At 59.8% G+C, this 26,204-nt stretch overlaps 1 protein-coding gene across 3 annotated transcripts; it reads left to right on the top strand.

The window, feature by feature from the left end:
- Nucleotides 1-2,747: 2,747 nt before the first annotated feature.
- CDC42BPG (CDC42 binding protein kinase gamma) lies at nt 2,748-24,790 on the top strand. 3 transcript variants are annotated; one of them, XM_032153344.2, is made up of 38 exons: nt 2,761-2,778; nt 2,856-3,336; nt 5,843-5,934; nt 6,015-6,098; nt 7,118-7,213; nt 7,498-7,646; nt 8,181-8,274; nt 8,520-8,720; nt 8,851-9,099; nt 9,589-9,668; nt 11,056-11,153; nt 11,248-11,328; nt 11,530-11,633; nt 11,783-11,962; nt 12,229-12,318; nt 12,459-12,580; nt 12,661-12,733; nt 12,925-13,031; nt 13,115-13,229; nt 13,501-13,649; nt 13,724-13,812; nt 14,102-14,154; nt 14,243-14,341; nt 14,420-14,479; nt 14,741-14,846; nt 15,133-15,266; nt 15,349-15,488; nt 15,583-15,664; nt 16,371-16,587; nt 17,832-17,894; nt 18,018-18,617; nt 20,247-20,344; nt 20,419-20,503; nt 20,634-20,754; nt 20,869-20,986; nt 21,242-21,365; nt 21,481-21,566; nt 23,649-24,790. In XM_032153344.2, the coding sequence occupies exons 2-38, from the start codon at nt 3,177-3,179 to the stop codon at nt 23,703-23,705; spliced, it is 4,656 nt and encodes a 1,551-aa protein (XP_032009235.1). In that variant the 5' UTR covers nt 2,761-2,778; nt 2,856-3,176; the 3' UTR covers nt 23,706-24,790. The 3 variants fall into 3 exon arrangements, with proteins under 3 accessions (XP_058294885.1, XP_032009235.1, XP_032009238.1); XM_032153347.2 differs by lacking the exon at nt 20,247-20,344; XM_058438902.1 differs by lacking the exons at nt 20,247-20,344; nt 20,419-20,503; nt 20,634-20,754; ... (2 more) ...; nt 21,481-21,566; nt 23,649-24,790 and adding an exon at nt 18,877-19,697 and having other exon boundaries at nt 2,748-2,778.
- The last annotated feature ends 1,414 nt before the right edge of the window (nt 24,791-26,204 follow it).

Below are 26,204 nucleotides of genomic sequence, written 5' to 3'. Positions count from 1 at the left end.
TCACCAGGGGTGTCTACAAGGGGCAGCGGAGGAGAGGCCCATCTTCCCACCCAGGAGCCCTTCCCTATCTCCCATTCCGAAATGCTGTCTGGAGCGCCTGTCCCTCCTCTGGTCTCTGGCGCCCCCATGTGGCCTCAGTGAGCAGGCCCCTCCCTACCTCCTGCGGGCTCCACCCCTGCCCGCCCCCATAAGGAGGGCTCAGAATCCCTCAGGTGAGAGGGATCTGAACTCCTGCTCCCTCTCCCTTCCAGGAGACAGGAGGCAATGAAGGGGATCCCCAGAGTTGAATCCTGGTTTGAATCCTGGCTCCCCATCCCAGCCTGGCTGATTTAGGTAACACACCCAGACTCTGTTTCCCCAAACATTTCTCAGTCCATGGGCCCTGCGTAGCTACAGGGCGGGCCTCTGGGTAGATCACATGGGAGGCAGGGCGAGTCTGAGACCAGCCCCGGGCAACGTAGAGAGACCCCAGCTCTAAAAAAAAATTAAAAATTAACCAGGCATGGTGGTGCAGGCTTGCAGTCCCAGCTACTTGGGAGGCTGAGGTGGGAGGATCACTTGAGCCCAGTATGTTGAGGGTGCAGCGAGCTGAGATCGCACCACTGCACTCCAGCCTGTGTGACAGAGCAAGACCCTGCCTCAAAAGAAGGCTGGGCATGGTAGCTCATGCCTGTAATCCCCGCACTTTGGGAGGCCGAGGTGGGCGGATCACCTGAGGTCAGACCAGCTTGGCCAACATGGCAACATAGTGCAACCCTGTCTCTTTAAAATAAATAAATAGGCCGGGCGCGGTGGCTCACGCTTGTAATCCCAGCACTTTGGGAGGCCGAGGCGGGCGAATCACGAGGTCAGGAGATCGAGACCACGGTGAAACCCCGTCTCTACTAAAAATACAAAAAAAATTAGCCGGGCGTAGTGGCGGGCGCCTGTAGTCCCAGCTACTCGGAGAGGCTGAGGCAGGAGAATGGCGTGAACCCGGGAGGCGGAGCTTGCAGTGAGCCGAGACTGCGCCACTGCACTCCAGCCTGGGCGACAGAGCAAGACTCCGTCTCAAAAAAAAAAAAATAAATAAATAAAAATAAATAAATAAATAAATAAATAAATAATCACGAGAAACCCTTTGTGGGGAGAAACACCCCGTTTGCTACAAACATTCATGGAACACCTCCTCCCTCAACCTGATCCTGCCCCCATCTCAGCAAGGTCCCAGTAGGAGAGGAGAGGCAAACCCCTAAACAGGTCTTTTAACGAAATAATATGTTGGCTAGTGGCTGCAGCCTGTAATCCCAGCGCTTTGGAAGGCTGAGGCAGGCAGATTGCTTGAGTCCAGGAGTCTGAGATCAGCCTAGGCAACATGGCTAAACCCCATCTCTACAAAAAATACAAACACGGCCGGGCACGGTGACTCACGCCTGTAATCCCAGCACTTTGGGAGGCCGAGGCAGAAGGATCACTTGAAGTTAGGAGTTCGAGATCAGCCTGGCCAACATGGCAAAACCCTATCTCTACTAAAAATACAAAAATTAGCTGGGTGTGGTGGCACATACCTATAATCCCAGCTACTTGGGATGCTGAGGCAGGAGACTCTCTTGAACCTGGGAGGCGGAGGTTGCAGTGAGCCGAGATCGTGCCACTGTACTCTGGCCTGGGCGACAGAGTGAGACTCCATCTCAAAAAAGAAAACATTAGCCTGGGCTGGTGGTGTGAGCCTGTAGTCTCAGCTATTCAGGCGGCCGAGGTGGGAGGATCACTTGAACCCAGGAGGTTGAGGCTATGGTGAGCCGTGATTGCACCACTGCACTCCAGCCTAGGGGACAGAGTGAGACCCTGTCTCAAAAAAGAGAAAGAAAAAAAGTGTTGTCTAGGCCAAGTGTAGTTGCCCATGTCTGTAATCCCAGAACTCCAGGAGGCCAAGGTAGGAGGATTGCCTGAGCCCAGGAGTTCAAGACCAGCCTGGTCAACATAACAAGAACCCGTGTCTCCAAAAAGTAAAATAAAAAATTAGCTGGGTGTGGTAGCATATGCCTGTAATGCCAACTACTCAAGAGACTGAGGCAGGAGCCTAAGAGGTCATGGCTGCAGTGAGCTATGATTGTGCCACTGCACTCCAGCATGGGTGACAGAGAGACCCTGTCTCAAAAAAAAAAAAAAGTGTTGTCTGAAGCCACCGATATGTCCCACCCTTTGATCTCTCCTCATGGCGCCTGGTCCATCCCAGCTGGACACAGCTGGACAGAAATCAGAAATACCACTGGACAGAGCCAGCCCCTCCCCTCCCCAACCTCCTCCAGCCTATCTCAGACCTCTCCTTGCCATTCACGTTCCAGGTCGGACCTCAGGCCCTGCTCCTACTGAAGCTTAAAACGACTGTGGTGTTGGTACCAGCCCAGCTCCACCTCCATCCCAGGGTCTAATTTAGGAGCCACCTTGTCCTCAGTCCCTCAATTCCCCTTCCTCCTTCCCAAGCCTCAGTGTGTCCATCTGCCAAATGGGCGTGACCATCCCTACCCAACCTTCCTGTCTCCCACGTCAACTCTAATGATACAATCAAAGTAAGAGTCAGAAACTTTTTTGGGGGCGCGGGGTGGGGGGGCGGGGCGATGGGTGCCAAGCGCGGGCAAACCCTGGAGAGAGCGAACTACAATTCCCATCCGTCTCCGGGGCCGCGGGCGTCCCTAGCCCCTCTCCCTTAGCCAAGGGCAAGGCGGCTGCGGCCCACGGGGCGAGAGAAGTTGCAGTGCCCCGCGCCTCCTGAGTCGGGGCCCAGCGAGGGCCCAGGTAAGGCTGGGTCTGGGGCCGCGCGGGGACCTGGGAAGCCTTTCCGACCCGGCAGAACCCCACCGCGCCCCTTGCAGAAGTCAGTTGCGCTCCCCGGCCCGCCCCCGCACTTCCTGGCCGGGACTTGGACCCGCCCCCGCGCGCCTCCGCCCCCACCTTCACCTCCAGCCGCGGCTCCCATTGGCCGGCGCGCACCTGCCCGTCCGTCGAGGGGCGGGGCGCGGCGCCCAGGTGAGGGCGCGCTGGCGGCGGCGGAGGAAGGTGACAGCGGGGAGGGCGGGAGAGTGGGGGGGAGGACGCCCGGACAGAGCCTCAGACAGTTGGGCGGACGGACGGCCCGACAGGCGGGCATGCGGGCGGCCAGACTCTAGCCGAGCAGCGAGGCTCCGGCCGCAGCCATGGAGCGGCGGCTGAGCGCCCTGGAGCAGCTGGCGCAGGGCGAGGCCGGCGGCGGCCCGGGGCTCGACGGCCTCCTAGATCTGCTGCTGGCGCTGCACCACGAGCTCAGCAGCGGCCCCCTACGGCGGGAGCGCAGCGTGGCGCAGTTCCTGAGCTGGGGTGAGTGGCGGGGCGGCACGGAGCGGGGGCGGGCCTAGGGATATCGCGCCGAGACCCCCGCACCCGCAGACTTTCCCTCAGGGACCCGCACCCCCACGGGCTTCCCTCGCAGACTCCCTGCAGTGGCCCTGACGCGTACCACCGGACCCCCGCGGCCCGCACACTCGCCTGCACACCTCACCCTCACTCCAATTCTCACACACGCTCCTTCCCTCTCACAGACCCCGACACATGCACACACACACGAACTTGTGCCCAGGTATCGACCGCAGACGCATGTACCCAGTGCACCGCCTAGAGTCCCGTACAGATTTCCTTGCTCACAGGCCACACCTGACGCAGGACACACACAGACCCTCATGCATGTCACCCACTGACACACGGGCTCTGTTTCTCCTTCCTCTCGGATGCATTGTGACACACAGCTCACGGAGAGACCCAGGGAGCGCTGCAGACCCCCCCGACCGCACTGGCACTGCAAAACACACAGATCTGTAGGTATTGCACACTTGCAGACCTTACCCCCGACCAACACACACACCCCCAGCTCCCTGCGTACAAGACCACTGCAGCCTGGACTCAGGAACCGATCTCCAACCCTTGGCCTGTGCAGGCTGCTGGCCAAGCTCCTTGGGGGCTGTGGCCCCGGGGCCGGGGAGGGGGGCCTAGCTGGAGATGGGTCTGTACCTTTCCTGGTAGACTCATCTGAGTCATTGGGAGTGGCTGGCCCGGGGTGACCCTGAACCCACTGTGGGCACTGGCGCCAGCTGGAGGGTTCCCTGGTCACACCCTGCCGGGCCATGGGGAAAAGGCACGGGGGCCTGGCCAGGGCGGGGTGAGGCAGGTGTTTGCCCAGTGGACAACTAGCGTTCCTGGCGCTCCTGAGCTCTGGGCAGGCACAAGGCCTGGGGTAGAGGGGGAAGCTGCCACCTAGATGTGCCAGGGAGTTGTCCCCTAGCCCCAACTCTTCCATCCAGGGCGAGGCAGTCAGAGGCCTCTGCCTCTGTGCCTGTCTCCCTGGGATGCCTTGGTGCTATGCGTGTCTGCCTGTGTTGTCGTCACCCCCCCATGACACCCACACACGTGTGTGTGTTTGCACACACATGTGTGCTCCTCCCTGACTGCCTCCAGCACCTCTGCCTGGGACCCCGGCATGGGGGCCCTCTGTTGACAATCTCCCGAGGTAACTCAAAGGGCCGTGACTCATTCCTCTCCTGCTTGTCTCTACTTGTCCCTGCTCCTGCCCGGAGCCCCCATGCCCTGTGGGAGGCCAGAGGATTAGGCGGCCTGTCCAGGGGCCTGGATTCTCCTGCCTGTGGGCCTGGGCTTCGGCCCTCTTCTGGCGGGTGGGTCCCTATGGTGCTGGCTTCAACTGCCACGGGGAGGCCCGGGGCTGCTCCTCCCCAGCTCCACACACAGACCTGGGAAAGAGACAATGAATTTCTGTAATGAGGTTTCCACCCCGCCCCCGCTGCGGGCTTCTGCCTGATAAACCTGTGGAACAGCTCTCTGTCCCACCCACAGACCCGCCCAGCTGGCAGGGAGTTTACCTCCTGGCAGGGGGAAACTGAGGCAGGGCGCCAGACCACAGCTGCCCCCCATCCTGACTGATCACTCCTGCCTCCCTAAGACCCAATTCCTTCCCAAAATCTGTGGCTAATCCAGGCCTGGAAAGCGCCTGGGAGTGGCTGGAGTTGTCCCTCCTGGAGGTATCTGGGATGTGAGGAAATAGGACGTTCTTGACCAGACAAAAGCCTCGTCCAGACAGGGAGGCAGGGCTGGGAGTGAGAGAGCCGGTCAGGCCTGGAGGCATCCTGAGCACTCACGCCTTCAGGGGCTAGTGCTGGCACCAGGGAAAGGCATCTTGGTCCTGTTTGTGAGTCTCGTGGGCACCTCGGCAGACTGGCATCCATGCCTCCAGCCTGAGGGGCCCCACATAGGAAGCATAGAGCCTGTCCTCCCTGCCCTAGGGGCTGCAGGCCTCACCCCCAACCAGGTACCTCTGTGCCTACAGGGTCCCCGGACCCAGGCCCACAGCTCCTGAATGGGAGAGAAGGCTCTCTGGGGATAAGGAATGTCACCCATCCAGTTTCCTAAGACAGGCCCTGGCCTGAACCTGTGAGGGGGCCAAGAACTGTGAGGTGGGGGTAGGAATGGTGTCCCCATGGTCCCCAGGGTGACCTGGCCAAGCAGAGTCAGGCCGCAGACTGGGCAGGACTACAAGTCCCATCAGCCCCTGGGATGGAGGCTGCCTAGAGTCTGGGGCCAGGGGTCCAGGGAGGTCCAGGGACCAGGCAGTCAGCTGAGCCCGGCCTCTGACCTTCCGCACTTCCTGATCATGGCCAAAGGAGCACCAGCTCCTGCCAACCCCTTGGCCTGAGGCTGTCCCTGGGGAGGTCATCCCTGCCTGGGCTCACAGGAGTGGCGGCTCCTGGCTTGCCCAAGGTGAGAGGGGGAATGGAGCCCTCCCTGCATGCACTCTGAGTCCCGCCCTGTGTCCCCTCAGCCAGCCCCTTCGTATCAAAGGTGAAAGAACTGCGTCTGCAGAGAGATGACTTTGAGATCTTGAAGGTGATCGGCCGAGGAGCCTTTGGGGAGGTGAGCAGAGGGCCTGGGGTAGGTGGGGAGGAGGTGTTCACACCGGGCTGGGCTCACCCCGGTCCTCCCTGTGGCCCTAGGTCGCCGTGGTGAGGCAGAGAGACACTGGGCAGATTTTTGCCATGAAAATGCTGCACAAGTGGGAGATGCTGAAGAGGGCTGAGGTCAGTGTGGAGTCTAGGGGGCCCTTGGGCACCCTACAAATGGGTGTGGGGGAGGTGTATGCTGCCAGGGCCTATGGGGCATGGGGGGGCGGGCAAGGCTGCAGACCAGGCAAAGGGTGCCACCCTCAGCAGCCACTGATTTGTTGTCTTTCTCACAATAAACCCTTTATTTATTTATTTATTTATTTATTTATTTATTTATTTATTTATTTATTTTTGAGACAGTCTCGCTCTGTTAACTACGCTGGAGTGCAATGGTGCTATCTTGGCTCACTGCAACCTCCACCTCCCAGTTCAAGCAATTCTGCCTCAGCCTCCCGAGTAGCTGGGATTACAGGCACCTGCCACCACACCCGGCTAATTTTTGTATTTTTAGTAGAGATGAGGTTTTGCTATGTTGGATAGGCTGGTCTCGAACTCCTGACCTCAGATGATCCTTCTGCCTCGGCCTCCCAAAGTGCTGGGATTACAGGTGTGAACCACCATGCCCAGCCTACAATAAACTCTTTTTTTTAAGACAGAGTCTCACTCTGTCACCCAGGCTGGAGTGCAGTGGCGCGATCTCGGCTCACTGCAACCTCCACCTCCTGGGTTCAAGGGATTCTCATGCCTCAGCCTCCCAAGTAGCTGGGATTACAGGTGTGTGCCATGACGCCCAGCTAAGTTTCTTGTATTTTTAGTAGAGATGGGGTTTCACCATGTTGGCCAGGCTGGTCTCCAACTCTTGATCTCAAGTGATCTGCCCGCCTTGGCTTCCCAAAGTGCTGGGATTACAGGCCTAATAAACCCTTCTGAAAGCAACCAGAGTCATTCCCATTTTCCATATGGTCACGCTGAGGCCCAGAGCCATAGAGCGTGGGTGTGGGCTTGGGCTCAGTCGCAGCCAGACAGGGGACAGTAGAGCTAGGACCTCCATCTGAGCTCCCAGACTCACAGTCTTTCTCCATCCCCTGAGCTGGCAAGGGGGCATCCTGGGCTCTGATCCCACCCCACCCCTTACTTCCCCAAACCTGCTGCAGACAGCCTGTTTCCGGGAGGAGCGGGATGTGCTCGTGAAAGGGGACAGCCATTGGGTGACCACTCTGCACTATGCTTTCCAAGACGAGGAGTACCTGGTGAGGATACGTGGCGGGGCTGGAGGGGAGCATCCTAGGGACACAGGAGAGGGCCCTTGGGGCCAGGGATACTGGGCCCAAAGAGAGACCCCTCTTGGGACCAAGAGACTCCCATTTCCCACCAGGTCCTGGGCTTGGCACCTCCTGCCTGAGCCCTGGCTGGGAACTGGCCAGCCCAGAGCTGCTGGGAGATTCAGCCCTGCCTTCCCAGAGCCCTGTGGGACTGCGGTGAAGTGGCCAGGTGCACCCTTCCCCCGGGTCTGATTCTTGTTCCCCACCTCCAGTACCTTGTGATGGACTACTATGCCGGTGGGGACCTCCTGACGCTGCTGAGCCGCTTCGAGGACCGTCTCCCGCCCGAGCTGGCCCAGTTCTACCTGGCTGAGATGGTGCTGGCCATCCACTCGCTGCACCAGCTGGGTTATGTCCACAGGTGGGGCCCCAGCCCCGCTGCCCTGCCCAACCCCTGCCGGCTGTGCTAGGGACAGCTGATGTCAGCTGAGCACTCACTATGTGCCAGGCACTTCTCTGGGTGCCTCATCCGTGTGCTTCCTTGGAATCATACCAAAGAGCCCTGTGTGGCAGGGGCTGCTGCTGTGTCCGGCCTACAGCTGAGGGGGTCAGAGCTTAGAACAGGGAAACACCTGTCTCAAGGTGACTCACCTCACGGGTGGCCAAGCCGTGGTCTGCACTGGGGAAGTCTGACTCCTGTGTCCCCCACAGCACACTCTGCCACCTCCAAGGGTTGTCCCCACACATCCTTTCTACAATCTAGCCATCTTCCTCCTTCTGGCCTGTGGGACCATCTACACGCACACACGTTGCTCATCATATGAGCACCTACACACAGGAATGTGTGTGAGCTGGTGCTGGCACACGCCGTCGTGCATGTTCACCTGGGCGTGTGCCTAAATGGCCACTTACACACAGGTCAAGCCCCTCACTCTCCCTGCCTGCCATCCCCCAGGGATGTCAAGCCAGACAATGTCCTGCTGGATGTGAACGGGCACATTCGCCTGGCTGACTTCGGCTCCTGCCTGCGTCTCAACACCAATGGCATGGTGAGGACCCCGCCCCAGAGTGGGAGCAGGGGATACTAGGCGGGCCAAGCTCTCAGGAAAATGGGAGGCCCCAGGCCTAGTGCAGAGGCATCAGGCTCCCTGGGGAAAGTGGGTGAGACCCAGGCCCCAGGTGGGCAGCAGCAGGCCAGCCTGGCAGAGTAGGGGTGACGGCCATCGCGAGGGGCCAGCAGCCCCAGCCAAGCCCAAAGCTGTCCTCATGGCTTCACCACCACCACCACCCACAGGTGGATTCATCAGTGGCAGTAGGGACGCCGGACTATATCTCCCCTGAGATCCTGCAGGCCATGGAGGAGGGCAAGGGCCACTACGGCCCACAGTGTGACTGGTGGTCGCTTGGAGTCTGCGCCTATGAGCTGCTCTTTGGGGAGACGCCCTTCTATGCTGAGTCCTTGGTGGAAACCTACGGCAAGATCATGAACCACGAGGTCTGGATACCAGGCACTGGGCTTCCAGAGGAGGCAGTGGGACCCCCGAGTCTGTGTGGTTGGAAATACCTGCAGGTGAGGCTGGGTTCCTGGACACTTGACCCAGCCTGCCCCCTCCCCCGACCTACAGGACCACTTGCAGTTCCCCCTGGACATGCCTGATGTGCCAGCCAGCGCCCAAGACCTGATCCGCCAGCTGCTGTGTCGCCAGGAAGAGCGGCTAGGCCGTGGTGGGCTGGACGACTTCCGGAACCATCCTTTCTTCGAAGGCGTGGACTGGGAGCGGCTGGCGAGCAGCACAGCCCCCTATATTCCTGAGCTGCGGGGGCCCATGGACACCTCCAACTTTGACGTGGATGATGACACCCTCAACCATCCAGTGAGTGGCAAAGGCCACTGCAGGAGGGGAGCTGCCCTACCCCCTTGTTGGCTGGGGGAACCCTCCCTCTGAAGTCCCCTGGGGTGGGCTGGGGGTGAGGCCTTCAGTCACCAGGGCTTATGATTTATGGACTCCCAGACTGACCCGTTCCAGCTGCCATCCCCTGGCCCAGCCTCTTCCAGCCAAACGGGTGGGGGAGCATCTCCCACAGGCTCCCCATGCTCGCCTGCACTGAGGTGGGCTGTGTCAAGGGAAGGCCCTCTGACCACAAGTATCATCCTATTAACTATAATCCATATAAGGAAGAAAACTCCCAGCAGCTCCTAGGAGACTTGTGGGAGCTGAGGGTCTGTTTGGGTTGGGCCGTGTTACCACCCTGAGTTCCCACCTGAGCAGGAGGTGGTCGCACCTGGTCCCAGGGGGCTCCTGGGCGTCGGGTCTCGGGCCTCGGCCTGTGGACTCTGACTCTCCTTCCCTCTCCCTCTGCAGGGGACCCTGCCACCGCCCTCCCACGGGGCCTTCTCCGGCCACCACCTGCCATTTGTGGGCTTCACCTACACCTCGGGCAGGTGAGGCTAGTCCTCACACACCTGGTGGGAGGCTCAGGGTTGCCTGACCTGGAGCACACTGGGCGCGTAGCCCACTGGGGCCCTGGGAAGGAGGGCAGAAGGGTTCCCCAGCGCCTGCATGTGGCAGGTGCTCTAGCCCTCATCCTCGGGCTCCTGGTGAAGCCACACCCAGGTCCCGCTGGGCCACATGCCAGCACGTGGCTCTCGTGGCGCCTTCCACGAAGGGCGAGGGTGCGCTGCACCTAGAGCCAGAGGTGTAGGGTTCGAAGGCCCCTACTGCTCCTGGGCCTCACTTTGTGGCTCTGTAAAGCGGGTGGGATGGACCAGGCGTGGTGGCTCATGGTTGTAATCCCAGCACTTAGGGAGGCCGAGGTGGGTGGGTCACCTGAGGTCAGGAGTCCGAGACCAGCCTGGCCAACATAGTGAAACCCCATCTCTTCTAAAAATATAAAAATTAGCCGGGCATGGTGGCAGGCGCCTGTAATCCCAGCTACTTGGGAGGCTGAGGCAGCGAGAATCGCTTGAACCCAGGAGGCAGAGGTTGCAGTGAGCTGAGATCACGCCATTGCACTCCAGCCTGGGTGACAGAGCGACTCTGTCTCAAAATGGGTGGGATGATCTCCACCTACTCCCATTCGAGGGGCTGGCCTGAGACCGCAGTGAGGTCCCGGTGTGGTGTGCTCTGAGGTGGAAGGAAATGGGTCAGATCCCCACTCCTCGGGACCAGCCAGGCCACCGTCACCACATCCTGTCCTCGACAGCCCTTGGGAGAGGCCTTGTCACCACCATCTTCCCCTGGGGAAACTGAGGCTAAAATACATTGGGTTCGAGGTGATACAGCTTGTTTTTTTTTTTTTTTTTTTTTTTTTTGAGGCAGAGTCTCGCTGTCGCCCAGGCTGGAGTGCAGTGGCGCGATCTCGGCTCACTGCAGGCTCCGACCCCCGGGGTTCACGCCATTCTCCTGCCTCAGCCTCCCGAGTAGCTGGGACTACAGGCGCCCGCCATCTCGCCCGGCTAATTTTTTGTATTTTTAGTAGAGACGGGGTTTCACTGTGTTAGCCAGGATGGTCTCGATCTCCTGACCTCGTGATCCGCCCGCCTCGGCCTCCCAAAGTGCTGGGATTACAGGCGTGAGCCACCGCGCCCGGCCGAGGTGATACAGCTTGTAAGGGCCAGGACCAGGGCTTAAACCTGGGCCTGGGGACCCGGAGCCTGTGCCCTGAAGCTGCTGCCCTGGGCTGCCAGCCATGGCACCAGTCTGGGGTCTCCCGAGGGCAGGGTCTGTTTTGGCTGTTTCACAATTAATGAGTGATTCGATCCAGGAGGATGGAGGAGACTCTGTGGGGTTAGGTTTCTACCAACACACATGGCTCCTGTCTCCCTGCAGTCACAGTCCTGAGAGCAGCTCTGAGGCCTGGGCTGCCCTGGAGCGGAAGCTCCAGTGTCTGGAGCAGGAGAAGGTGGAGCTGAGCAGGAAGCACCAAGGTACTGGGAGCGGCTGGGCCGGGCCTGGGTGTGCTGGCCCTATGGGCTGCTGCTGCGGGAGTGGACTCACCTGTGGGTACCACCCCCCCTCCAGAGGCCCTGCATACCCCCGCAGACCATCGGGAGCTGGAGCAGCTACGGAAGGAAGTGCAGACTCTGCGGGAGAGGCTGTCAGGTATCCCTTCTGCCCACCCCCCCTGGGGCTGAGTCCCACCTGGGCTTGGGTCCTGCCCCTGCCCTGGACATGCTGTATGATCCTGGGGGAGCATTTTACACTCTCTGAGCCTGTGTGTGGAAAACAGGCCAAGGAGACTTGCTCCTGGGCTGAGAGGCTGGGGCCGTCAGCACTTGAGGTCTCAGTGACTCTTCCCGGCAGAGATGCTGAGGGACAAGGCCTCATTGTCCCAGATGGATGGGCCCCCAGCTGGTAGCCCAGGTCAGGACAGTGACCTACGGCAGGAGCTTGACCGGCTTCACCAGGTGAGGGCTGGGTGAGGTGGGTGAGGGCTGGGTGAGGTGGGTGAGGGCTGGGTGAGGGCTGGGTGAGGTGGGTGAGTGGCCCTGGGCTCCATGGGTTCATGCCTGACTCTGGGCCTCCTCCTGCCCCGCTCCCTCCCCTGCCTCCTCAGGAGCTGGCCGAGGGTCGGGCAGGGCTGCAGGCTCAGGAGCAGGAGCTCTGCAGGGCCCAGGGGCAGCAGGAGGAGCTGCTTCAGAGGCTGCAGGAGGCCCAGGAGAGAGAGGTGGCCACAGCTAGCCAGACCCAGGCCCTGAGCTCCCAGCTGGAGGAAGCCCAGGCTGCCCAGAGGGAGGTGGGTGACCAGCATGGGTAGGGACAGCACCTGGGCCGTACCCCCAGTGTGGCTGGAGGGAGCATGGGGAGCTTGGTGGGAGATGCTGCCCCTCGGTCATAGCTGGCAGAGGCTAGGCCAGGGGATGGTGGCTGGGATGGGGCAGTCTGGAAGTCCATGCCTCCTCACATCCACTGTGGCTGGCAGAGTCTGGAGTCCATGGCAAGGTGGACAGAGGGGCTGCCGAGGGCAGAGTTGGCAGTGGCTTGCCTCTGCACTCCTCACAGCTGGAGGCCCAGGTGTCCTCCCTGAGCCGGCAGGTGACGCAGCTGCAGGGACAGTGGGAGCAACGCCTTGAGGAGTTTTCCCAGCCCAAGGTAGTCAAGTCCTACTCCCTTGGCAAGAGGCGCTTCCCCACCAGCCTGACCCCACTCAGAGCCTCAGGGCCAGGCCTGTGTCCCGGGTGGGGGGCCATGGCATCTTGGGTCTCTGCCCTGACCTCCTCCATGTCCCCAAGACCATCCACACAGCCTCTGAGACCAACGGGATGGGACCCCCCGAGGGTGGGCCTCAGGAAGCCCAACTGAGGAAGGAGGTGGCCGCCCTGCGAGAGCAGCTAGAGCAGGCCCACAGCCACAGGTGAGCCAGACAGCTGGTGGCAGGGAGGGGCCGGGCCTGGCCTGGGCGGTGAGTCACGGCCTTGGCCTTCTCCTCCCCAGGCCGAGTGGTAAGGAGGAGGCTCTGTGCCAGCTGCAGGAGGAAAACCGGAGGCTGAGCCAGGAGCAGGAGCGGGTGAGCAGGGGGACGGACGGAGGGCACGACAGACGGACAAGGCAATGGGGAGCCAGTGGGCAGGTGGGCAAGCTGTAGCCAGTGAGCAGAGTGGACATGGACGGGGCTCGGGGTGCTGGGGTACCTGCAGGGAGACGGCAGTCCCAGGACTGCTGGGGCCTGGGGCTGACCTTTCCTCTGGCCGGCCCCAGCTAGAAGCAGAGCTGGCCCAAGAGCAGGAGAGCAAGCAGCGGCTGGAGGGTGAGCGGCGGGAGACGGAGAGCAACTGGGAGGCCCAGCTCGCCGACATCCTCAGCTGGTGGGTGTCAGGGGTGGGTCGGGGTGGGGAACGCAGGCGAGACTGAGGGCCCCGCCCATGACCCTGAGCCCCTTCCCAATCAGGGTGAATGATGAGAAGGTCTCAAGAGGCTACCTGCAGGCCCTGGCCACCAAGATGGCAGAGGAGCTGGAGTCCTTGAGGAACGTAGGCACCCAGACGCTCCCTGCCCGGCCACTGGTGAGCCGCAGAGATGCCCCTGGGGGCTGGCTTGGGCAAGTCACTGACCTTCCATGAGCTCAGCATCCCTGCTACTGAAGGTCACTACTGGAGGTGGGGACACTGAGCTCATGGGAGATAGTGACTTCCCTGAGCTCACAGTGGGTCAGTGGCTGAGCTGGAGCTTTGAGCCTGGCTGGGTGGCATGGGTAGCAGGATGCTCTGGTAGGAGGGGGTCCCTGAGGCAGCCAGGCCTAGAAAGCATCTTATACGGGTGCTCCATGGCCACCAGGACCACCAGTGGAAGGCGCGGCGACTGCAGAAGATGGAGGCCTCGGCCAGGCTGGAGCTGCAGTCAGCGCTGGAGGCCGAGATCCGCGCCAAGCAGGGCCTGCAGGAGCAGCTGACGCAGGTGCAGGAGGCCCAGCTGCAGGCTGAGCGGTGAGGCTAGGGGCAGGCGCTGGGGGCCAGGGCCCGCACAGAGGCTGGTGGCGAGCCTTTGCCGTTCTCCCCAGCCGTCTGCAGGAGGCCGAGAAGCAGAGCCAGGCCCTGCAACAGGAGCTCGCCATGCTGCGGGAGGAGCTGCGGGCCCGAGGGCCAGCGGGTGAGTGGCTGCCAACTGCTTGCCCCGGAGCCAGGCTCTCCCACAGCCTCCCACTTGCCAAGGGGGTTCCATGATGGCCTGGCAGGGTGGTGGAGACAGGAGTCTGTTCCTGGACTCTGCCGCTTACTCCATCATCTGTGACCAGCACTTCTTGAGTGCCTGCTGTGCCCAGCCCTGCCCCACGCCTGTGGTCATTTCCCATTTTACTGAGGTGGGAACTGAGGCCCCTCCTGGCCCCTAGTTCCTCAGGCCAAGGACCCCAGGCCAGTGACCCACCCTCTCTTTGCAGACACCAAGCCCTCAAACTCCCTGATTCCCTTCCTGTCCTTCCGGAGCTCAGAGGTAAGGACCAGGCCGAGGGGCTCGTTGGGGAGAAGTCCTGGGAGAGGCACAGGGACCTTGACTTTGCTCCTCTCTCTCCCATCCCCAGAAGGATTCTGCCAAGGACCCTGGCATCTCAGGAGAGGCCACAAGGCATGGAGGGGAGCCAGAGCTGAGGCCGGAGGGCCGACGCAGCCTGCGCATGGGGGTGAGGACAGGTGGGTCCATAGTAGGGGGCCTGGGCCCCGCCCTTGCCCGTCTCACCTGCTGCCCCGCCCTCCTGCAGGCTGTGTTCCCCAGAGCACCCACTGCCAACACAGCCTCTACAGAAGGTCTTCCTGCTAAGGTCAGTGCCCAGAGGGGCAAGCGGGGTGGGGGCACCAAGCAGTTCTGCCAGGCTGAATGGACACTGGGGACACTCCACGTGCATCGTGGCCAGCAGGCACAATTGGGGTGGAGGTGGTGGCAGTGAGCTTGCCTGCTGCCATAGATTGGCTGGGACTCGGAGGTCACTGTTGCCTGGCTCAGCCTCTTGTCTTGCCTGACCCCTCAGGGATGGGGCATGGGGCCCTGGGAGGCCTTGGGTAATGGCTGTCCCCCTCCCCAGCCCGGCTCACACATGCTGCGCCCCCGGAGCTTCCCATCCCCGACCAAGTGTCTCCGCTGCACCTCGCTGATGCTGGGCCTGGGCCGCCAGGGCCTGGGTTGTGATGGTGAGAGTCCCCACCCTACCGCACACCCACCCACTATGCTTCAGCCATGGTCCCAGGTGTGTGGCCCTGGCACACCCAGGCTGTTTCTCCCATCCCGGGGTTACTGGCACTTGCTGGTCAAATTTCCTACTGCTCAGCTTTGTTCCTTTTCTCACTTGATGAGGAAATGGGGACAGTTCAGGTGCCACTGTGGCTTAGGGAAGCTGGCCCTGGACATGCTCCAGTCCTGGTTTGGGGCTGTCCCCACCCAGCCTCACGTCATCCACCTTCTCCACTTTCCCCACAGCCTGCGGCTACTTTTGTCACACAACCTGTGCCCCACAGGCCCCACCCTGCCCCGTGCCCCCTGACCTCCTCTGCACAGCCCTGGGAGTACACCCTGAAACGGGCACAGGCACTGCCTATGAGGGCTTTCTGTCGGTGAGTGGGGGCCGAGGGAGGGGAAGACAGGCATGGGGGGCTGAGGGCCCCTGCAGCCCTCGCATGCTTGCCTTTCCGCCAGGTGCCACGGCCCTCAGGCGTCCGGCGGGGCTGGCAGCGCGTGTTTGCTGCCCTGAGTGACTCACGCCTGCTGTTGTTTGACGCCCCTGACCCGAGGCTCAGCCCGCCCAGCGGGGCCCTCCTGCAGGTCCTGGATCTGAGGTGGGTGCCGGGCAGTGGCATGGGGCAAGGGACTAGTGGTGAGGGGGGCAGTCAGGGACAGGGAGACTTCTGACCTGTTCTGTGAACCTCCCAGGGACCCCCAGTTCTCGGCTACCCCTGTCCTGGCCTCTGATGTCATCCATGCCCAATCCAGGGACCTGCCACGCATCTTTAGGGTGAGTGCCTGGGATGATATGGAGCAGCCACCATCCACCTCCCCATGTTGTCCCCGCTCTGGCCACTGTCCCCCCACTCCATACTACCCTCTTGGGCCAGCCCACAACCACAACACGCTTTCCATGTGAGCACCTGGCCAGGTCTCACCTCGTCTAGGATCCGCCGTGACTTCCCATCATCTGCGGGGTGCGGGTGCTCCTGACCTAGCCCTTGAGGCCCCAAGGATCTGACCCTGCAGGCCTCCCCAGTCCTCTCCCTTGGCACCTCTCTCTGCTCTGGCCACACCTTGCTTTCTTCAGTTCTGAGGGTACCCTGTGCCTGTGTGCGCCACATTCTCAGTCCTTCACGTCTGTCTTTGCACGGAATTGCCGGCCCTGCACTGGCGCCCAGCCCCTCACCTACCTTGACTACTCCTGGTTAGTTACTCGTCCCTCAAGCTCCAGCAGAAATGTCTGGTCTCCTGGGAAGTCATCCTTCACCTCCTGGCCCGGGTTTGGGGCCCTCTGTGTTCCCACTAGGCCCGTCCTTGCCCCGTTACGGCGCTGGGCGCATGGCTCTGGAGTTGTCTGTATGCCTGTCTGGCCTACTCCCTGCTGCTGACAGTGCACGCTAGGCCCCCGGGGCACAGCGGCTGCTGGAGGCAGGAAGGGAGGGAGGACAGATGGCTCTGGCCCACGGCCCTCCAGCTGGGGTCCTTGCCTGCAGGTGACGACCTCCCAGCTGGCAGTGCCGCCCACCATGTGCACTGTGCTGCTGCTGGCGGAGAGCGAGGGGGAGCGGGAACGCTGGCTGCAGGTGTTGGGTGAGCTGCAGCGGCTGCTGCTGGACGCGCGGCCAAGACCCCGGCCTGTGTACACACTCAAGGAGGCCTACGACAACGGGCTGCCGCTGCTGCCCCACACGCTCTGCGCTGCCATCCTTGGTGAGCTGATGGAGGGGACTGGAGGGAACAGTCCAGGCCTGCAGGAGTGCTGGTGTCTAGGAAAATAGTCCCAAGGGCCACTGCTACTGCCCATTCCCTGCAGCCACGAGACACAGACTGCCTCACACCACGTATGTGCTCCAGCCTCCTGTGTGCATGGCTGGGTCCCCAGGTAGGGGCCTGGCTTATCCCCACTCCATTTCGCTGTGCCTCAGTTTCTGCTTTTTCCGAAAGAATCTCAAGGGAGTGGAAGGAACAAAGGCTTTTTTTTTTTTTTTTTTGAGACAGAGTCTCGCTCTGTCACCCAGGCTGGAATGCAGCAGTCCAATCTCAGCTCACTGCAACCTCCGTCTCCCAGATTCAAGCGATTCTCCTGTCTCAGCCTCCAGAATAGCTGGGATTACAGGCATGCGCCACCTCGCCTGGCTACTTTTTGTATTTTTAGTAGAGAAGGGGTTTCACCATGTTGGCCAGGCTGGTCTCGAACTCCTGACGTCAGGTGATCCACCCACCTTGGCCTCCCAAAGTGCTGAGATTATAGGCGTGGGCCACCATGCCCAGCTGGAACAGAGGCTTTAGAAAGAGAGAAACGAGGGTTCAGTCCTGGCTGTCTCACTACAAGCTGGGGGACTGGGGGAGCAGCTGTAGAACCACCCAGAGCCTCATAACATCTCCTGGGTGGAGCTGCCAAGAGCTTCACTTGTGGTCAGCCTTGAACCTGGGGCTCAGCAGGGCTCTTCTGTAACTAAGGCTGGGAAAGAGGCATGAAACAGAGCTCCTCAGCGTCCCCCAGCAGCAGAGGCCCTGAGCCCAGCCCTGCTCTCAGGGCGGGAGCCACAGGAGAGGTTGCGCGGGTCCCTGGAGCAGTCAGGAACCAGAGGGGAGGGGATTTATTGAGCAAGGGGCTCTGCTGAACCCTCCTCTGCATCACTTCCTCGCTTCCTCAGAGCTGCTCTGTGAGGAAGTACCATCGTTGTCCCCAGTTTACATAAGGGGAAACCAAGGCTCTGAGAGGTGACGTGACTTACCTGAAATCCCACAGCTCAAGGTGATGGGCCTCACCCCAACCCCTCTGGAAGAGCCTGTCCAGACTGGGAGAGAAGGGTCAGTGAGGCAGGGACAGCGGGATTATGGCCACCCCCATTTCCTCAAGAGAAACAAGCACAGCAGGGCAGGTGGACTGCCCAATCTCCGTGTTATTGAGTGGGACTTCTGACCTCTGACCCTCTGCCTCCCTCTACCAGACCAGGATCGACTTGCGCTTGGCACCGAGGAGGGGCTCTTTATCATCCATCTGCACAGCAACGGTACCCATCAAGGCTGGGCTAGGGTGGGCGTGGGCAGGGGCAGCCCCAGCGGGCAGAGGAGGATGGGGATGGGTCACTCTTCAACCACCTGCCAGTGACACTTTCCCCTCGCCAACCCTGCAGACATCTTCCAGGTGGGGGAGTGCCGGCGCGTGCAGCAGCTGGCCTTGAGCCCCAGTGCAGGCCTGCTGGTCGTGCTGTGTGGCCGTGGCCCCAGCGTGCGTCTCTTTGCCCTGGCGGAGCTGGAGAACGTAGAGGTAGCAGGTGCCAAGATCCCTGAGTCTCGAGGCTGCCAGGCGCTGGCAGCTGGAAGCATCCTGCAGGCCCGCACCCCGGTGCTCTGTGTAGCCGTCAAGCGCCAGGTGCTCTGCTACCAGCTGGGCCCAGGCCCTGGGCCCTGGCAGCGCCGCATCCGTGAGCTGCAGGCACCCGCCACTGTGCAGAGCCTGGGGCTGCTGGGCGACCGGCTATGTGTGGGCGCCGCCGGTGGCTTTGCACTCTACCCGCTGCTCAACAAGGCTGCACCGTTGGCGCTGGGGGCCGGTTTGGTGCCTGAGGAGCTGCCACCATCCCGCGGGGGCCTGGGTGAGGCACTGGGTGCCGTGGAGCTTAGCCTCAGTGAGTTCCTGCTACTCTTCACCACTGCTGGCATCTACGTGGATGGCGCAGGCCGCAAGTCTCGTGGCCACGAGCTGTTGTGGCCAGCAGCGCCCATGGGCTGGGGTAAGGCCTGCGGAGGGCTTGGCAGGGGCCCAGGCACCTTCAGTGGGTGGGTGAAGACAGGGTCCTGCCTCAACTCATGAGCCTGGCATTGGAGGCCTTTGGTGCCAGTTTGCATCCTCCAGCCCAACAACACCCTGTCCCGCCCTCCGTGGCTTGCAGGGGACCTTCCTTTTCCATGGCTGAGCTCATGCTCCTCTCCTGCCTGAGCCGCTCTCCTTTTGTTTGTACCCAGCAAACTTTTTTTTTTCTTTTGAGACAGGGTCTCCCTCTGTCACCAGGCTGGAGTACAGTGGCACAATCTTGACTCACTGCCACCTCCGCCTCCTGGGGTCAAGTGATCCTCCCACCTCACCCTCTCAAGTAACTGGGGGCACAGGTGTGTGCCATCACGCCTGGCTAATTTTTGTTTTGTTTGAGACAGAGGAGTCTCACTCTGTCGCCAGGCCGGAATGCAGTGGTGTGATCTCGGCTCACTGCAACCTCCACTTCCTGGGTTCAGGCGATTCTCCTGCCTCAGCCTCCCTAGTAGCAGGGACTACAGGTGCACGCCACCACACCCAGCTAATTTTTGTGTTTTTAGTGGAGACGGGGTTTCACCATGTTGGCCAGGCTGGTCTCAAACTCCTGACCTCATGATCCACCTGCCTTGGCCTCCCAAAGTGCTGGGATTACAGGCGTGAGCCACCGTGCCCGGCCTAATTTTTGTATTTTTTCGTAGAGACGGAGTTTCGCCATATTGCCCAGGCTAGGAGTCTCAAACTCCTGGACTCAAGCAATCCTCCCGCGCGGCCTCCCAAAGTGCTGGGATTACAGGTGTGAGCCACCGGCCCCGGCCTGTACCTGGCAAACTCTTAACTAGGTCCCGCCCCAGTAGGCGCTCCAGAGATGACTGCTGCGATTGCTGTGGTCACCATTGCCTTCGTGCTACCCGCCCTGCCTCCCCATCATTGGTCCTTTCCTTCTCTTTGCCCCACTATCTCTCCGTCCAGACCTGTGTCATGGCTCTCATCACCTCCACTTCATGACTGGCTTGGTGCACTGGGGTCCCACAGAATGGGCCGAGGCTGGTTTCCTTATCCACATCAAGCACCCAGCCCAGGGTGGCACACTCCAGGGGCGATGGGTTTGGAGGAATGAGTGGAAGAGTGAATGAATGAATGAGGCAGTGGGGCAGTCTGGTGCATGCACAAGTAACTAGCATGATGGGTAAGGGCTGGAAGAGAGGGGCAGAGTGCCCTTCGTGAGCAATGGCTCTTTGGGGAGGGCCTGCAGATTGGGTGCCGCATATCACCCAAGCTGCCCAGGGCCAAATCGCAGCTCTTAGGACCAGCTGAGTGACCTGACCTTGACCATCACATGGCTCCAGGGGTTCCATTCCCTCATCTGGAAATTAGGGGTTATAACAGTAATACCTGCTCAGAGTTGTTAGAAAATTAAGGGAGGAAAAGCATGTGGTGAGTGGTCCAGGGTTATCTCTGATTTGATGTGGAGGCTGGGCCGGGCGACAGGGAGTCTTCAGAGGAAGGACCTCAGCGTGGGGCGTGGTAGTTACTGTGCTGTGGCAGGGGACAAGGTATTCCCTGGGGAACAGAGGGGGAAACAGCTCAGAGGTGCCTGGCGTGCCCGCAGGGTATGCGGCCCCCTACCTGACAGTGTTCAGCGAGAACTCCATCGATGTGTTTGACGTGAGGAGGGCAGAATGGGTGCAGACCGTGCCGCTCAAGAAGGTGAGGGTCCGCCAGAGCCCTGGGGTAGCGCCGGGGGTGGGGGCGTGGCCTGACCGCTGTGCCTGCTGCTTCAGGTGCGGCCCCTCAATCCAGAGGGCTCCCTGTTCCTCTACGGCACCGAGAAGGTCCGCCTGACCTACCTCAGGAACCAGCTGGCAGGTGAGGGAGTGCGCGTGTAACGGGTGTGTGCGTTCACCAGTGCGCACGTGTGGCTGTGTGGCCCTGAATGCCAGCTGACTGGGCCCTGGGAACGTGTTGAGCACAGCCCAGCTCTCCACTTCTCCCACAGAGAAGGACGAGTTCGACATCCCGGACCTCACCGACAACAGCCGGCGCCAGCTTTTCCGCACCAAGAGCAAGCGCCGCTTCTTTTTCCGCGTGTCGGAGGAACAGCAGAAGCAGCAGCGCAGGTGCGAGGGCACGACGCGGGGGGCTGAGGCTGGGCGGGGCCTCCTCCGCTTGTGGACGGGACGAAGGGAGGGTGGAGCTTCGCCACCCACTCCTTACACCTTCTCCGCCCGCAGGGAGATGCTGAAGGACCCTTTTGTGCGCTCCAAGCTCATCTCGCCGCCTACCAACTTCAACCACCTAGTACACGTGGGCCCTGTCAACGGGCGGCCCGGCGCCAGGGACAAGTCCCGGGTTAGTCCCCTAGAGCCAATCACAAGCCACTCTGGTGAGGCTGAGCCAATCACCGGCCTCTGTGGTGAGCTCTAGCGAATCACGGGCCGCTGTAATTACTCCTAAGGCCTGGGACTCACCCTTCTGCTACCTGGGACTTAAGTACAACCAGGCTGGGGGCCCAGTGGCGTTCATTTGTCCTGGTCTGTTGTGACTTGGGCCTCTTGTCCTCCTTGTGCCTCCTGGTCCTAGCCCCTCCGCACTGTCACCCAACAGGCTCCCGAAGAGAAGGGCCGAGTTGCCCGCGGCTCCGGCCCACAGCGGCCCCACAGCTTCTCCGAGGCGTTGCGGCGCCCAGCCTCCATGGGCAGCGAGGGCCTCGGTGGAGACGCAGACCCCAGTAAGGGCAGCCCCTCGGCCTCCAGTGTGCTACCCCCCACCCCAAGTTTCCATCCCCTTTGGATCCCTGAAATCTGATCTCGGTATTTTTGTCTCCTCGTCTGCTGCTGGAGCAGTGAAGAGGAAACCTTGGACATCCCTGTCCAGCGAGTCTGTGTCCTGTCCCCAGGGATCGCTGAGCCCTGCAACCTCCCTAATGCAGGTGAGCGGGTCCAGGAGGCTTGTCTGTCCCCTATTCAAACGTCAAGCAGTTCTGTTTTGTGCTAGGCCTTGCACAGTGACCTAGGCTAGGGAACAAGCTGAGCCCATCCCTGCCCTCGATTCTACGAGATGCAGATTCTTACCTGTCTCACCCCACCAGTGGGCACCAGCAGGATCCTGGAGGCAGGCCAGCCTAGGTGGGAATCTTGGCTCTGACTGTTCCAGCTGTGTGGCTCTGGGCAAAATGCCCAGCCTCCCTGATGTTGTCTCACCTGTAAAATGATGTGGTTTCTGGGAGGCCTGCATGAGCTGATGATACCTGCGAAGGGCTCAGCATAGTACCTGGCATGGGGAAGGTGCCACAAAAGGGGAGCTCTTGGGATTCTTTTTTTTTTTTCAGACGGTGTCTCACTCTGTCACCCAGACTGGAGTGCAGTGGCACAATCTCAGTCGCTGCAACCCCCACCTCCCACATTCGAGCAATTCTCCTACCTCAGCCTCTCCCAAGTAGCTGGTATTACAGGCTTGCATCACCATGCCCAGCTAATTCTTGTATTTTAAGTAGAGATGGGGTTTCATCTCTACTTGTTGGCCAGGCTAGTCTCGAACTCCTGACCTCAAGTGATCCGCCCACCTTGGCCTCCCAAAGTGTTGGGATTACTGGTGTGAGCCACCACGCCCAGCCACTCTTGGGATTCTTAATAGAGGCCCAGTCCACAGCAGGGAGTTGGGGAGTCAGAGGAGGGAGCAATCCATTCTGAATGAGGACAGGGAAAAACCTAAGAGAAGCTGGGGAGGTTCCCATTCCCCCTGCAGCCACGTCTACAGCACACACATCCACCCACTCCCGTCACACCAGGCCACTCAGAGCCCTGGGGCTTGCCATGTTCTTCCACACTTGCAGGCTCTTGCCCCTGCAGTCCCCTCTGTTTTGAATGCCTTTTCTCTATCTTCACCTTAACTAACACCAGACTGCCCTCCAGGTGACCCACCAGGATCATCTTCAAAGGAGCCTTCCTGGCCGCTTGGTCAGGTAGTCATTGCCTCCCTGGGGCTGGTGCCACCTTTGCCACCCCGCTCCCTCCACACCTTCCTTGCAGCTCCTGCTGTGCCGTGGGTTTCTTCTGGTGCCTGTTCTCCTCCCTTGACTGTGGGCTCCTTAGTGGTGGGGGTCAGGCTTCATTCTTCTGCCCAGAGTAAAGCATGTGTGTCGACTGAAGGAAGAATGGAGTGAAGGAACAAAGGGACTTTGAGGCTGGGCACAGTGGCTCACCCCTGTAATCGCAGCACTTTGGGAGACTGAGGCAGGCAGATCACTTGAGGTCAAGAGTTCAAGACCAGCCTGGCTAACATGGTGACACCCTGTCTCTACTAAAAATACAAAAATTAGCTGGGCCTGATGGCTCATGCCTGTCATCCCAGCTACTTGGAAGCAGAGGCAGGAGAATCACTTGAACCTGAGGCAGAGGTTGCAGTGAGCCAAGATCATGCCATTACTGCACTCCAGCCTAGGCAACAGAGCAAGACTGTCTCAGGAAAAGAAAAAAAAAGGGGCCGGGCGTGGTGGCTCACGCCTGTAATCCCAGCACTTTGGAAGGCCGAGGCGGGCGGATCACGAGGTCAAGAGATCGAGACCATCCTGGCTAACACGGTGAAACCCCGTCTCTACTAAAAATACAAAAAATTAGCCGGGCGAGGTGGCAGGCGCCTGTAGTCCCAGCTACGCAGGAGGCTGAGGCAGGAGAATGGCGTGAACCCCAGGGGGGCGGAGCCTGCAGTGAGCCGAGATTGCGCCACTGCACTCCAGCCTGGGTGAAAGAGCGAGACTCCGTCTCAAAAAAAAAAAAAAAAAAAAAAAAAAGAAAAAAAAGGACTTTGAGTCCATTCAAAGTTAAGTAGGAGCTCTCCAGGTTCTTCCAGTGACCCATTTACCACCTCCACTCCCCACCTCACATCTGGCTTCCTCCAGGGGCCCTGATACAGTGGGTGATGGGTCCTAAGGGGGCCTCTGGGAGCCACCGGCCCTGTGAGGAAAGAATCCTCCCTGATCCTACCCCTTGACTTCCTTTTCTTTCTCCTGCAGGTCTCAGAACGGCCCCGAAGCCTTCCCCTATCCCCTGAATTGGAGAGCTCTCCTTGATGCCCTCTGTTAGGGCCCACCCCAATCCCAGGGCAGAAGGACATGAGGGAGCGAAGAGCTTGAGGAATGCCATACTCCGGCTGGTCCGGGACATGGAAATTCGGACTCAGGGAGGGCCTGGGCTGGGCAATGACTGGGAGGCTTGCCTGGGTTCCCAGGACTTGGGGGTCCTGACTCCCAGCCCTCATCCTGCCTTACCCCTCTGTTCCCAGCCCCAGCCTTTGTCAGCCATTGGGAATAGAATGGCCCCTTTTGTCCTGGTGTCCAGGGGTGATTGTGCCAAAGCTCTTATTTCCAGTGCCAAGCCCCCAGAGGCTTGTAAGAGTTGGGATGAGGGATGGAGAGGGACTGGGTCTCTGGGAACAGGTTGGAGGTCTTATCTGTGGACTGTCTGACTCCCAGCTGAGGCCAAGATGGGGCATGTCCTGATCTCTGCTTAGCATCTGGGTGAGAAAAACAGGCTGCGATCCAGAGGAAGGGAAGATAGAGAAGGAGGGAAAGGATGTAGGCGAAGGAGGTGAGAGGATAGGAGGAAGGAAGTGGAGGAGGAGGTGATAGGAATTGGAAGGAGGTAGAAGCTGTGCAGAGGAAGAGGGGAGAGGGACAAAGGAGGAGTGATGAAGAAGAGGAGGGAGACAAAAAGAGGGATGGAGGAGAGAGGGAGTCTAGAGAACAAAGGGTCCTTTTTCTGGGGAGGGATGTGGTGGGCAGGGCTGACGCTGTCAGCCAATCCTCCCATCGGGGAAGAGAATCCTGGACAGGGACAGGATGGAGAGGGTATTTATAAGGGCTTTTTGGTGGGAGATGGGTACCCAGTGGGGGCCACTGGAGGGTCTCCGGGCACACTCTGTCCCTTCCCAGAAAGGGGGTCCTTTTTCTCGAAGCTTCAACCAGTTGTGTGTTAGGGGAACCTAGGGGGCATTTTACTATTGATCACAGTCATTATATTGTTATTATATTACTATTTTTATTAAACCTCCCCCCACTGAAGTGTGGGGGGCAAAATAAGTATTTATCTCCTCAAATGCCACATTCCCAGGAGGGACAGACCCTGATGCTCTGTGCAGCAGCAAGAAACCAATAAAGACAGCTTTGTAAGCTGCTGGCCTCCTTGCCTGGATCTGTCCTCTGGGGTTCAGAAGGTGGGGGGTTAGGAATGGAGGGAACAGTGCGGGTGTCACAGACGGTTAAAGACCAGATTGTCTTCCCTGCATTTTCAGGAATCAGGTGACGTTCAAATGGGGTAAATGAAGGGACTTGACTAACGAAGGGCAGTTTACAGAAGCATGCACAGTGCTAAGGGAACACACCAATGAATAGCAGTGCCTCAGGGCCCAGGCAGCAGAGAGGAGCTGTTAGGACCCCCAGGCCACCCAGGCAGGAAGAGGCAGTGGTGCTGCCTGACAGGAGCTCTAGCTTTTGGTAGAACTTGACCATTGCTGAGCTGAAAGGCAGCCTAGGAAATAAATTCCTCCACTTCACTGCCTCCCATCTTCTGCCTCCCTTTGTCCAAATTCAACCAGCAGCAGCCAGAGGCTCCAAGAATTCAGTGAACTGGCTGGGCACGGTGGCTCAAGCCTGTAATCCCAGCACTTTGGAAGGCCAAAGCGGGCGGATTGCGCCACCGCACTCCAGCCTGAGTGACAGAGCAAGACTCCGTCTCAAAAAAAGAAAAAAAAAATCCTGGCTTGGTGGCTCACGCCTGTAATCCCAGCACTTTGGGAGGCCGAGGTGAGCGGATGAGTTCAAGACCAGCCTGGCCAACATGGTGAAACCCCGTCTCTACTAAAAATACAAAAATTAGCCGGGTATGGTGGCGGGCGCCTGTAATCCCAGCTACTCAGAAGGCTGAGGCAAGAGAATGGCTTAAACTCAGGAGGCAGAGGTTGCGGTGAGCTGAGGTCGTACCGCTGCACTCCAGCCTGGGTGATAGAGCAAGACTCTGTCTCAAAATAAAATAAAACTTATCACAGGCTGGGTGAAGTGGCTCACACCTATAATCTTAGCACTTTGGGAGGCTGAGGTGGGAGGATCTCTTGAGGCCAGAAGTTTAAGGCTGCAGTGAGCTATGTTTGCACCACTGCACTCCAGCCTGGGCAACAGAGAAAGACCCTGCCTCAAACAAACAACAACAAAATCTCATGGGAGGTTCTGGTGAGATCATGCTGGAAAATGCCTTCAGCCCACTCAGGAAATATTCTTCGGCCTACTGAGGTGCAGAGACTCAAAGAGAGAGCCCTGTGCAGAGATACTCAGGCCTGTGGCAAGCTGAGGCCTGCAGCCGTCCCTCACTAAACTGGAGAAATGACTGCTTCCCAGTGCCCAGCAATAAATAATTCAGCCAAAGGACTTTCAGATTTACAAATGTTTACACTTCTAAAAAATTAATTTTCTCCCAATATTTTATGTTAAATTTCAAACCTGCAGAAAGATGGAAAGAATATGAACTCCAGCCAGGCACTGTGGCTCACGCCTATAATCCCAGCACTTTGGGAGGCT

Source organism: Hylobates moloch, unplaced genomic scaffold (genome assembly GCF_009828535.3).
Source record: "Hylobates moloch isolate HMO894 unplaced genomic scaffold, HMol_V3 SCAFFOLD_5, whole genome shotgun sequence".
Taxonomy (NCBI): Eukaryota; Metazoa; Chordata; class Mammalia; order Primates; family Hylobatidae; genus Hylobates; species Hylobates moloch.
Note: the sequence above shows the minus strand (reverse complement) of the source record. Positions and strands in the feature narration are given on the sequence as shown.

Bases quoted from the DNA above. Each gene is read 5' to 3' on its own strand.
- CDC42BPG (XM_032153344.2), top strand. From the start codon at position 3,177: ATGGAGCGGCGGCTGAGCGCCCTGGAGCAGCTGGCGCAGGGCGAGGCC. The intron at 18,618-20,246 runs GTAAGGCCTGCG...GCGTGCCCGCAG, and splicing joins AGCAGCGCCCATGGGCTGGG to GGTATGCGGCCCCCTACCTG. The intron at 20,504-20,633 runs GTGAGGGAGTGC...CTTCTCCCACAG, and splicing joins CCTCAGGAACCAGCTGGCAG to AGAAGGACGAGTTCGACATC.